Source organism: Doryrhamphus excisus, chromosome 5 (assembly GCF_030265055.1).
Source record: "Doryrhamphus excisus isolate RoL2022-K1 chromosome 5, RoL_Dexc_1.0, whole genome shotgun sequence".
In the NCBI taxonomy this organism is placed as follows: domain Eukaryota; kingdom Metazoa; phylum Chordata; class Actinopteri; order Syngnathiformes; family Syngnathidae; genus Doryrhamphus; species Doryrhamphus excisus.
This window is the reverse complement of record NC_080470.1, coordinates 10,551,314-10,564,007: the sequence shown is the minus strand read 5'-3', so window position 1 is coordinate 10,564,007 and position 12,694 is coordinate 10,551,314. Positions and strand designations below refer to the sequence as shown.

Sequence of the window (12,694 nt, the reverse complement as noted above, 5' to 3'; positions counted from 1 at the left end):
TGTTGTCTTCATTATGTCATATCCATCACACCCCAAGCGTTCTAACAGCCTCAGAGGTGGTCTAAAATAATATATGTGCAGTATTTATGTGGCTATAACTGGGCTACTGTTGTGTTTGCAGACAGGAAAACAAAAGAGGCACTGTCTGAACTTCCCTCCTCAAGCTCAGCCCTCGGGCGAGAAACAACAGCTGTCCAACACTTACAAATAACTTTCTATAAAGTGGGTTATTGTGCCTTTTCATGCATGTGCAATAGCATATGGGTGTTGTGCAGCCAGGTAGGTCAACGCCAGTGGGGAGGGGGGTGTACTGGACGCTTTTTTAAAAAAAAAAGAGTCACCGAATTACTGATGTGTTCTTGCTTCGGTTAATGCCTCACTGTTGTGAAGTGTTTTTTCTTGGAAATGTTGCTTAAAAATATTGCCAGGATGTGATCCTCTTGAAGCCTAGGAAGCAGAGAGTTAGCAGGGAGGCGTTGGTTTTATGGTTCTCAGACCATTCGCATAGAGCACAGAAGTCAGTTGTGACACATGTCGTTTGCGGTCTTTCTTTTGTTTTGCTTTTAGAATAAAATAAAAACCCATAGTTGAAATTTATAACAGTACTTTTTTGTTACATAAACATAGATGGCGCATTTCTGGTGTTAAGCAACATGACCACAAGCAAAGCCCGTTGAAGGTTCAGAAATGTAACGTGTTATAAAGGAAGTGTTATAATTAACCAATACACATATAAGGGATATATAACATCACATTGTTATAAAACACTATATTTAAAGTAACAACAACACACGGTAATTTGCTGTGACTTGGTTAAAAGGAAGAAGCGAGTGAGGACGTGAACCAATATATTAAAATGATGTCAGCGGGCGCGTTGCAGCCCCTTCCGCCAGCCTCCACACAGGGAAAGTCAGCGTCAGGCAGAAGGCGGGTCATACACAAAAAGCCGTGTTTTCAACAATCGACTAGTCGAGATCTCTGTCAATCAACAAAAGCCCCTTTTTCATTGGCTGAACCCCCTTGCATTTATCGTGCCATCTAGTCGAAGCCGCTGCTGTGTAATCGCAGGTAACTTTCTTACCATAGCCTTCCGCAGCGCGACCTAGTGCATGTAGTACTCTCGCGTTTTTTGACGATTCCTTCCAGCGCCACCTTGGCCATAGAGCTCATTTTTTAAATAGTCGTCGCTTTTCTTCAGACGACGTCAACGATTGCGACCCATCGCGGTTAAACGAGGCAAGTCCCTCAAAGGCGTTTGAAATCGGACACCGCTAGCGTTTGAGGCCCTTACTCACTCTTGCGCGCGGAGGGATACGTTGTTGCGTCTGACAATGTGGACGGAGGAGGTGAAGATGTCTACGAGAAGAATGAAATCATCTCCTCACTTGTAACAACAAAAAACAGGAGAGGAAGACGCTGCGAGATTACCGACTAGGATAGATTTGTTTGCACACGGACTCGACACACTGGAGCAAACAGTGGTGGACGCGGGTAGTTGAAGAAAGCGAGCTTCCCGGGACAAAGAGAGTGGGGGGAAAAGACGTCCACGGCGCTCCAATGCGTCTCCTCATGCGCTGAAATTCTTCTAAACTTTTATGTGTTTTTACCCCCCTTCGCCGCGTTTTCTTCACCGCTGTCGGATAACCACACACTCGCAGAGGAGAGGTAAATACTCACATTCGCCATAAAGAAATTCAACAGGTTTCATTGACACCCGTTTTCGAAAAGTTTTGGGGGGGAATGCGAGCTGTAAAGTGAGGAGGGGTTGTTAGTTTTTGTCTGCTTGGACTTTAAGCAAGCTTCAGCTTGTGCTACTTCGTTGCTTCCACACATTCTTGTTATACAAATGACCTATTTCACATCTATACAACCTTCATGTGCTGTTCCACCGTGTGTCTTTGCTAGTTAGCATTTTGAGAAATACAACGCAATGTTAGCGAGTTTGTTGAGCTGAACTTTATGTTGTTGGGCCTACTAGTATTCATCCCCCCTTTTTGTAAGACAAACTTTCCACAAGCTCCCCCCTTTTTTTGCCTTTTTAACACTCCTTCCTCCAGCGAGACTTAATTTTATTGCACATTTGGCAGGAAATTCCTCTCTGTAGCTCCCACCCCCACAGTCTTCCTAACTCCCCCACCATAATGCGAGTTGAACCCCAATATTGTAAAGTTTGCATGGGTCGCCATCTTTTTTCCTCCCCTCTTGCTTTCTAGTTCTTCTGCAAACATGTGAACGCTAGTAGTTTGTTTCGAACATGCTACATTATACATTTAGTACATTACATATGTAATTAAACAACGTTTGAAAAGGAGCAGGGAGATGCAGACTATTTATTTGTGTCAACTATTATGACTTACTTGGGTGACTTGTCAGCTTGACTTCTTGGATGCTTGTTGTCACTTGTTTGAAAATAAATCTTATTCAAAGTGAGCTTAATTTGCATTTGAGGCCCCAGTGTTTACAAGATGTTTGACTGTTTTGCTTGTGTACTTAATGTATACATGTGGCGAGTTTCCATGTTATAACAGTTTAGCATTAAATAGGCCCATTATTTATGTTTTAAGAACCATCCAAGTTGTACTTGTGTTGACTGTGTCTTTGTGACCTGGCTTCTTTGCCTTGTGTGTGGGTGGGGGGTGACGAAGACCCCCTCCACCAGTCTGCTTGCTTCAAATATTGATCCATTCGTAGGCCCAAGATGCCATTTTGTTAAAGCCCCCCGCCCCTCTTCATCTTTCAGTGTGCTCAGTGCTTTAGTAACATTTGAGAAGAGTCTTTTGCACATTGGCTTAACTAAAGTTTGGAACAGGTAATGACATGGCAATGCTCTTAAGCCTTTTTACACGTGGATCAATTTGTGTGTGGTAATTTCCTTCCCCCTCATCTCAAGGTTAAATGAGTTCCGCCTGAGTTCCACTTGTTTTGGTCATATATAATATAGTTTTGTGTGTGTGTGTGTGTGTGTGCATGTCTAAAAATGTCCTTGCAGATTTTACCCCATTAGCCAAATCATCCTTTTTTGTTGTTGTTTTCATACCATCACTTTGTGCTAGTGCTACATTACAAAAGGGGCTGTAAAACCACACCACCTGTTGGTGTCCGAGTGCCTCTATATTACCGCTGTGTTGCCCCCCACCCCCTTCCTGCTGGCCTCACACACTCACAGAGCCTCAGAGTCGTAATGCAAAAAAAAAATCCAGCAAAGTGTCATTTGACAAGCTTCTTTTCCGCGTTGACATATGGTAATTTGGTAATGGTGTGTTTGCATACAGTCATTAGCTCTCTCTGCCTTTGGCCTCTATTTTCTTGGGCTAACAATGGTCCCAATTATGTCTGTAATTGTAAATGTACTATGTTGCCTTTCTTGTGCTTTTTGATCGACGTACGGCTGTGCGGTTTGCTGGAGTTGTGGAAATAGAGAAGAAAAAGAAGCAGGGACTGTTGTTGAAATTCCTTACAAAAGGCAGCGTCTTCATCAGCACTGTATGGTGACAAAACAGAATAATTACATTATTTGGAATAAGACTAAAATTAACCCCGGATTTGTTCATATTTCAGTAATATACTGTAGGCCATCACACAGCCTTTAACTGCACAGACAATGCCTTAACCATATAGCGATCATAGATGCATGGAAAAATAAGTAAACTTATAAGAGATGCAAGATGACTTTTCTTTCTTTCTGCAGCTTTACTTTACTTGTACTGAGTATTCTCAACACAGGACATGTGTATAGTAGGCATGAGTGATGTGGCCTAAAAAGATATGTTGCCATATATATTACATATTGTGATGATTGCTATACAGTGTATCATGAAATTAGGGGTGTCACAACATGCCATAAGATCTGACTAGATTTACCATTTATAACTAATGTCTCCTGGACACCAAGGCTAAGACGAAATGAATTGCACAATAAATGAAAAAACTTGATCATTTTGCTGGCCTCTATATACTACCATGTGCATGTAGAGGCAGAGACAGGAAGAGGATTCACTCTGCATTGTGCATTGGTTTCAGCACCTTGGCACATTTGTCCCATTAACAACGGCATGGACTTAGTCTGTTTTGGTGATTGAAAGCGGGACTTACACACAGAGTGCAAAAGAGTGTAACGTAGTAGAAATTACATTAGTAGTTGCAATATATTCTTTTACATTTTCCCTTTTTACTTTTCTTAAAAGTAATGTTAAAATCTTGTCTTGTTCTCATAGACTTAATCTCATTTGTCCCATCTTGTGACACCCCTACACGAAATATATTGTAGTAGAAGCATATCAAAACAGTTGACAGATTCCAAAGTGTCTTTATTTGGCTGTTGACCTTGGCAGTATCGTATTGTCATTTTTGGACGTTTTTGCTCAATGTGATTTCAGCTAGGCATTGGCTAATCTGTACTAAAGGCTTTATTTTTCTGTTTTCGCCACTCTACATTTAAGATAGCTTGGAAATTAGCTTAGCTATTACTTGTCCTCTTTTATTGATAGTGACTTTTGCAGGAATTGTCATTTATTTGGTGCCATGGATTAGTAACTTTGAGGAGTGACTCCACACATACAAGCTATGTTACATTGATGTGTTGCAGCCGATCGCTGTCCATGTTGCATTATTGCAATAGAATTCCAGTCTGTCGTAGGACAAATTTACATGGTTGCTATCGTATACCGTTTATACCCCCCATTCCTTGTGTACAGAATGGCCAGCTTTGCATTGCACTACTTAACTACCAGGACACACGCTTTGACAGCTTATTGTTGTTGTAGCAACATTGTGCTGAGCAGCCAGGACAGGCGGCACATGTACCACTTGTGTTGCTAGGCTAAAGTTGTATGGCATTTCAGGTTCTGTGGTGGTTGTATTTATCCTCTGCCATCACTGGTGCAGTTCGGTGCTTGCATCACAAAATTTGTTTTCCAACCAGTATGACTTTAGGGGTATTCAACTTCTTGTGGTTAAACTGTAGTTGTTTGGTGGGGGAAAAGCAGCATATTCTTGTTTTTCATGGTAGTACATCATGAGTCCAGAGAAAAATGTAAATAATACTAAAAAACAATACTTTTAAAATACATAGCAACACCTTGTTTTAAATTAGGAGTGCCTAGGTTGGCAATAATAAAAGTTGTTTGTTATACAAGATAAACAGCTTTGGTATCATGTGGGTGTGTAATACGTTATAAGTTAGGGGTAGTTGATCTGTTTTCGTAAGGAAAGCATCATGCATTGACATTCTCAATGTGTTTTGTTTTACTATGCTAAGCTATGTCACATGTGCTTGTGAGTGCCATTATCACTATTACTATTATTATTAAAGTCCTGTATGTGCAAATCTCTCTCGTAGGGTTTGTTAGAGACTGAAGGTTATGAACGAGCAGCAGCAAAGAATGGCTGCAGTGGGAACTGACAAGGAACTCAGCGACCTCCTGGATTTCAGCGCGGTAAGAGAGCGGGAGTGCAGTCTTTCCTATAAGGGGTGGCATTTGGGAAGAGAGGGGTGACACAGAAGGGAGATGGAGGTCTCTGCGATTGAATGAAGTTTCTTTTTTTTATATATATCTTTTTTTCTTCAGGAGTATGGAGATTCCTCCAGGTTGCTAGCATAGCAAACAAATATCACCAAAGGTGTCCCAAGAGTTTTTGAGGAAACGAAGCATTAGCCTTTGTCTGCTGTAGATGAGTTTCTCTAAAGAGATGTTTTCCTGAGACACAATCTACAATTTGGACTTTCGGAGTTTTGTTTCAATGCATGTCTTAATTTAACTTTGCTCGTTTCCCCCCCGTCCAGATAATTTAATTGCAGGCAGGCTCAATGACAGCTTCTGAGTAGTTCCAAATTGTTGCCCTTAATAGTGCAGTTAATCAGTATTAACTCATGATATGTTATGACAGTCGGCCACTATCCTTTTGTCATTGCAGTTGCTTTGGAAAGGCCTTTTGTGTACATAGATTATTCATGGAGCTCCCCTTTTTCGGCTCACAGTCCACTTCTGAGAAAAAAGGAGGAGCACTCCTCCCAAAGGGAGGATCTCATTAAACAGTGGAATTTGCGATCAAAATGTTCACATTGATCGACTGCCAATTTGTAACAGCAGATGTTCCTGTCTACTAAAAATATGACATTGATAATTGGGTGAGAAACCATCAGGGGGTTGTACAAACAAGTTTCCCCCCCCCTCTCCTGTCGGCTGACTTGAGAGCCATTGCAAAGGTTGGAAGCGGAAGAAAGCAGCACTCTGATTGCTGTTATGAGACCTCAAGAAATCAAAATGCTTTGCGTCGATCTTGTATGTTGTTACGCCAGCTTGCGCTCTGATTTATAGTGGAAAAGAGTTTGGTTTATTTGCTTCAGACTGGCACATAATGCCCCAATGAGCTGAGTGACAAGTGCATGTGATGCCGTTATTAGTGGAAATGGGATGTGTGAAGTGTGCCTTATTTGCTTTTGTTAGTTAACTCTGTCGTTCCCCTTTTGTCATCCTGCAGATGTTTGCGCCTCCAGTAGCCAACGGCAAGAACAGAACAATGACCCTTGCAAGCAGTCAGTTCAGCGGCTCAGGTAAGCACTGACATGTTAAACACACAAATTTAACTAGGGCCCTATCAAATCCCCCCCCCCCCAAAAAAAAATAGTTTTTATTTTAAAATCAGTTTTCGTTTTCATTTTTTTTAATTCTGTATTTTATTTTTTACACTTATTTTATCACCATACATTGTGTGAGTGAATTGATCAACACTTAAATAAAGGCAAAAAACCCTTACATTTATTGATACAATAATACATCATTGGACAATTTTGCCCAGTATTTCAGAAACGGATGCTACAAAATTCTCAACAAACAATTATATTCATGCTTGTGGTTAAAGAAGACGTAGTTGCAGTGTAATAGCTTTTTTTTATGAGACTCTTATTTTGGTACCACTATTAGACAAAATGTATGCCACTTTTATTATGAAGGCCGGTCATTGGTGTGTGAAAAAAAATCTGCTCTTATTTTAAAGGCTGCACGTTTGATGCGTGTGTGTGTGGAAATGTGTTTTGACTGTTGCTAAGTGAGCTAGCTATCCAAGTGCCTCTTGCAGCTGCGGCTGTTGTCCCTGTTTTCACGTGTGACGTTAGCGGCCATCCTAAAACGCTGGGCTACACTAACGGAGTACCTAAAGTTTTTTCGCCGATGTATCTGGTTGCCGCCTCGACATGCTTACTTTAGGTGGGGTTGTTCAGTGTTCATAGGACATGCTGCGATGAATGAGTGTTCTGCTTGGGGAATATTTGTCCACACTAACGTTCCTTCTCATGGTTACAGCATTTCATTCACATTGTCAATTTCTGTGAGAGTCGGCGTTTAACAGTAGATTCGCTTTTATTGGCCAATTCCGTTAATGTGGAAATTATAGCACCCTAGTTTTAACATTGGTAATTAATTTGTCTGGGTTTTCCTGCAGAAGTTTGCGCAGAACACAGGTCAGTTTATTTTGATCTTGTGAAATTTTTTTCAACTGTTCTTGACGATATATTTCTCTGCGTTTAATTAAATTCTCATTCATTCAATGGTATTCAATATACATTTGTAATTGAGCTGACCTTACCATTGAAACTTGAGCACCTTTTAATGGAGATTGATAATGGGATACATTGTGGTTGTCTGCGGCCATGTATTTATAGTTTAGGATGGTTCTGAATGCTCGGTTTCAGAGTTTTTTTCGAACATTGGCTCACTGTGATATACTTATATGGATGTGCCCAGGTACAAACTGTAGGCCTGTCCTCCTCGCTGCTCTGCTGCACTATTTTGTCTTGGAAGTGTGACCAATCACTCGGAATGGGCGTGCCCGGAGGCAGGTCGTTGGTGGAATAAAATAAAACAGACAGTTTTGAAAATCCAAGGAAATACAGATGTAATAGGTGCAGTTTCTGGAAGATCTGTAAGCTTTCTGTGCAGGTTATTGCGACTCAATGCAAAGGGCCAAAAAGGAGCATAATCAGTTCCCTTTTAAGTTTACTTGATAGTCAGTTTTTACTAAAAAGTAGTGTCTTGGCATTTATTGTTTTGGGGTTTGTTGTATGGTTTTGGCAGCTAATAGAAAGTTTTGTGTAGATGGCCAAACCACTGCTAGGCGATATATGTCTACATTAAAAAATTATTTCTTTGAAACACAATATCAAAAACGAGCATATCGTTCATATCGATACAGACTGGATTTGATGCGGAGGTCTCATGTTTCAAGATGGTGATACTCAAGTGCAAGCGAGTTACGGCAGCTCTGTCTCTTGCTGCGTTTTTAATATTTAATAATGTTTTGTTTTTATTACTTTCTGTTGTTTTTCTGTTTGTTTTGTGTGCCATACCGACCCCTTAAGCAAGTGTGTAGCTCTGGATGACAGTGTTTACATTCGGGAGCGGCTGTTAGCTTTGAGAACCCCTTCGCTGGAAACTGGAAGTTCCTATCTATCTCTTCTTCTATAGTTTCGTGTCATGTGGTTCTGTGTGTCTGTTTACAGCACCACATGAAGGTGTACCTTGTGTATTACATACGTTTTCACCCAGCGATCCGTCTGGATGTAACTATTTACTCATCCGGCACAGTGTGGATGTCATTTTTTTTCCAAACTGCCACTGTTGCCATGTAGACACAATGGAAAAGTTACATACTAAATGTCTTATACCCCTTTTCCACTGTAGCAAAATTTGGTGTTTGTGCTGCATTCGGTTCCAGCATTGTGGTATTATACACACCTCAGCAAGCTGACCTGACGGTGTCTGTAGCCCAAAACTTTGTAGAGCTCCTCAAAATAAGGCATTACTCTCCTCCGATCACTGCCACTCCTGCCTAGGTCTTTCTTTTTGTATCTGTAGTCCTTCTTTAAGGTTTATTTATTTATTAAAAAAAACATAAGGAAAAAACACTGCTGCAGCCATCTCACCTCTTGAAGCATTACAACGTCGACACGGTCTTTTGCCGTTACAAATTTCTTCGGCACTCCTTCAAATGCCATCCTATGTTTTCATAGCGGTTTCCATTGGCAGAGTTACAATGCAATGGAATAAGAGTGACAGTAATTTGAAGACTTTTTTTTTTTTTAGGTAAGCCTGCCCACCTTATTATGCAAACGGCTCCTCCCAACAAGCATTTAGTACCCAAGTTGAACCACAAAAGACCCCAAAATTTGAACCAATTGTGGAACCATGACAATGGAAAAGCAAATCACCAAATAACCAGTTACAGTGGAAAAGGGGCATTTGTCATGTTACTTTTCCATCCTCTGCCACCCTGCTAACCCACCGTGTGAAATCCAGTCACACTCCCCAGTCTTCCTGAGAGTGACAACTTGGCCACAGAGGAACAAAGGCAAAAAGGGGGCTTATAGACTTGAAACAACTCCCCCACCACCATCCTGAAGTGTAAAACACTCCTCCCCCACTCTTTACCCCCACTGATCTGCAGGAAATGGCTCGAGTCCGAGACAATGTGCCTCACCCCCAACTCGCAGGCTCTTAAACTAGCCCAGCATGCAGCGAGTGGAAGAAGGAGCTTGTTGAATAGAGGGATCAGGCCGTGGAAGGCAGGATTCTGTTTGTTTCTATTACTGCGGGCAATTACTAAGCAGTGAGGAGTTAATTCCTTCCACCCTCCTCCTCCTCTACTCCCAAAGTGTGGCCCTTGGTCATTGACACCCATTTTAATGTGATACTTCAAGCTGTCACATTTTTAGCTTTTGGAGTTTTTTATTACAGCAAAACATACCGTATTTTCTATCAGGCGCACTTAAGTCATTAATTTTCTAAAAAATCGCCCCAAATCTGTAAGCACTCCGCTTTTTCATTTCTTGCTGACACATGACCTAATACTAGGACAGACTCCAACAATAATGAGAGGGAACCCGCCATGTTTGATGGCGAAATTGACGCGATGACAGCGGCACTGCCGGGCGGACTACCTAATGACAGCAGACTCCGACAATAATGAGACAGAACCAGCATGTTTGATGGCGAAATTGATGTGAATATGGAGGGAGCGCCTGGCGAGTGGATTTTTGCAGTTACAAGTGTAACTTCATGTTGAACAAGAAAATAAAGTTTGCTAGCTGTATTCCACACTCCGCCTCAGACTGATGTTCTTCCGCCTTATGGTGCGGATCACATACATGCAGTATAAATATACTATTGGCCGTCTTAGGCGTCACCACGATTTTTCCTTGTGACACCTACTTTTGCAAAATGAAAAGAGACACTCATTTTTGTAACATTTATTTGCATAGCTTATTTCAAGCCAAACGGAGACAATATGCCTGTTTTACCAGAACATGCACACATTCTAGTCTTAATTGAAAACCTGAATGAAAAGCAGACTCATCTACCGCTGCTGGGTCCGTCCAGCCACATCCGCTGCCTTCAGAAGCGCAGATGCATCAGACTCCCTCTTTGGTGCCTGGAGAGGAGATAAAATATCAGTTTGAGATCAGTGTGCACAACCACCACAGTTTAAAAAAAATCCCAGGGCAAGCCCTGAAAGATTGATTAGAGTCCGGCTGATATGGATTTTTTGGGGTTGATACTGATATTGGGGGCTAAAAAAAAGCCAATGTCCAATACGTTGATATACACAGGATTGTATACTGTACTTTACATGAGCATAAATAATTATAATAAGCAAAGTATGATTCAACACAAAGCAGAAGACTACTAAATAAGAGTAAGTTTAATTATTAATACTGTTTTGTGATTTATATTTAGGTGTTGCTACAAACTTGCAGTGTTCTTTGCTTTGCTGGTGCTGGAGCCCTGGCTAACTTGCACACTGTAGATGTTGCATCAAACGTACCACCTGTTTAAGTGGCTCCACAACTTACTATTCCCTTCTGCCTGTGAAGGAAAAATATATACATTTAGTGCATTTTGGTAATTAGCATAGAATAGAAAGTGATAATACATGTTGCTAATGTGAGGTGTTTTTAAACAAATACATTGCATTCATAGATTTTGTTTTTAACCAATATCAATTAGTCATATTTACAAGCTATTGAAAAGTTCTATCTGCAGCCACTATTTGCAGACAGCTCAAACAAGTTACTTATAGGACAACTCTTTTTTGGGGGGGGGAAATTTTCCCTATCAGCCACAATCCCGATATGAGACATGACATGTCTTTCTCTTTTCTGTGCATTCTAAAAATATACTATAAAAAGAAACAGCTGGTTACTGCATGTAATGGGACACACCTATGCCGCCTACAAAACTATTAAAAGACCTCCAACAAGGTTTTATTGTTTTATATACGTACTTGCTGATGTAGTAACAGATACATTCATGATAATATATATGTTGGTCCTTTTAAGCATGACCAGAACTTCCTTTGTGGGCACATTGGTTTTACATAGCAACAAACGCCAAACTTAAAAGTAAAAACACAGCACTAGTAGCAGCTCCAATATGTAGCCTTACCTTCTGCTAGTGGTCCAAGTGTGATGGCCGGTGTGATGTGGTGGAGTATCAATCTGCGAGTAATGTAGTTCGATTGGCGTAACATGTTACATTTTCACCAATGTCAATTTATAGGTGATACGTCATAATCGGCCCGCCGATAAATCGGTTGGCCTCATTATAAAAGCATGCAATGACAGTGGCACAGTATAGTATGGCTTGTTGCATTTACAGCACAAATACTTATTTAGATGTGCTAAAGGTGAATCTTCTGTTGTTGAATATGAGGGTTATAGAAATAGTCGCCATTACACTGACAATATTCATCTGTGATGTCACTTAAGCTGCTTGTATATTCAGTGACCCAGCAGCAGCGCGGGAATGGCAGCAAGCAGCCCAGTGGCCCAACAGCCACTTCTATTCATTAACACAAAAGTGCTCAGAGGGGTGCTAATTGCATTAGGCGTATTTCTCTCTTCCTTGAGAGCCAGTGACTGTGTGTGTGTGTGTCTGAGTGAGGGGAGGGTGTTTTAACTAGAGTGGTGTAAGGCCTGACCAAGGAAGATTTGGGATGTTTGTGGAATGGAGGGGGTGTGTGTGTGTGTGTGTGTGTGGTGGAGTAGGCCAAGCACACATGGAAGGCGTCCCCTCCGTCACCTTTGCAGCTGCTGGCAACTTTTTCAAACCCCCTCCTTCCCAAAACACACACACGCATGGGATTTGACCGGCTCACTTCCCCTAGATGACGACAAACAAATTGGGGAAAGGATGTGAAAAGATAGACTGTAGTTTCTTCAGGCAATGCTAGAGACCGTTTTTTTTAGTAGTGGTTAGTGCCAAAAATGTAGTCTTACACAAGTAATTGAATGGGAATGGCAACATGGTGTGTCCTGATATGTTTTCACTTCCGATGAGATCGATATTGCAGCCTTCAATATTGACATATCAATATTGATACAATATCAACACTAAGTATACATGTTTTTACTATTACTTTTGTAGCTTGGAAAATTAGAAAGCACGAATCATGAAGACTTTTTACTTATTTTGTTGTGTGTAATTTTAGAAAAGGCTTGATCATGTGATACTGAGTTACTAAGTGTTGCTAAAAACAATATGCAGCGACAGTAGGTACAGTATGAGAAAAACTCCTGCATGCGGTGTATAGTTTCATCTTCATAGTGGCAGCTAGGCATAACATAGCTAAGTTTGATGTGCTCAAGTAAGCATTTAAATCCGACATTACTCGCTGTTTTCTGCAAAATCTGAAGACTTTC

At 41.0% G+C, this 12,694-nt stretch overlaps 1 protein-coding gene across 4 annotated transcripts in view; it reads left to right on the top strand.

Moving 5' to 3' along the window:
• Positions 1-1,035: 1,035 nt before the first annotated feature.
• Positions 1,036-12,694, top strand: part of tcf3b (transcription factor 3b) — a 32,321-nt gene continuing 20,662 nt past the window's right edge. Inside the window, exons 1-3 of one of the 4 annotated variants that reach the window (XM_058074084.1) lie at positions 1,036-1,665; positions 5,339-5,435; positions 6,481-6,553. In XM_058074084.1, coding sequence (XP_057930067.1) covers positions 5,361-5,435; positions 6,481-6,553 — 148 coding nt within the window. In that variant the 5' untranslated portion in view covers positions 1,036-1,665; positions 5,339-5,360. The remainder of the gene's footprint in view (positions 1,666-5,338; positions 5,436-6,480; positions 6,554-12,694) is intronic. The other 3 variants (XM_058074085.1, XM_058074083.1, XM_058074086.1) reach the window with 3 other exon arrangements.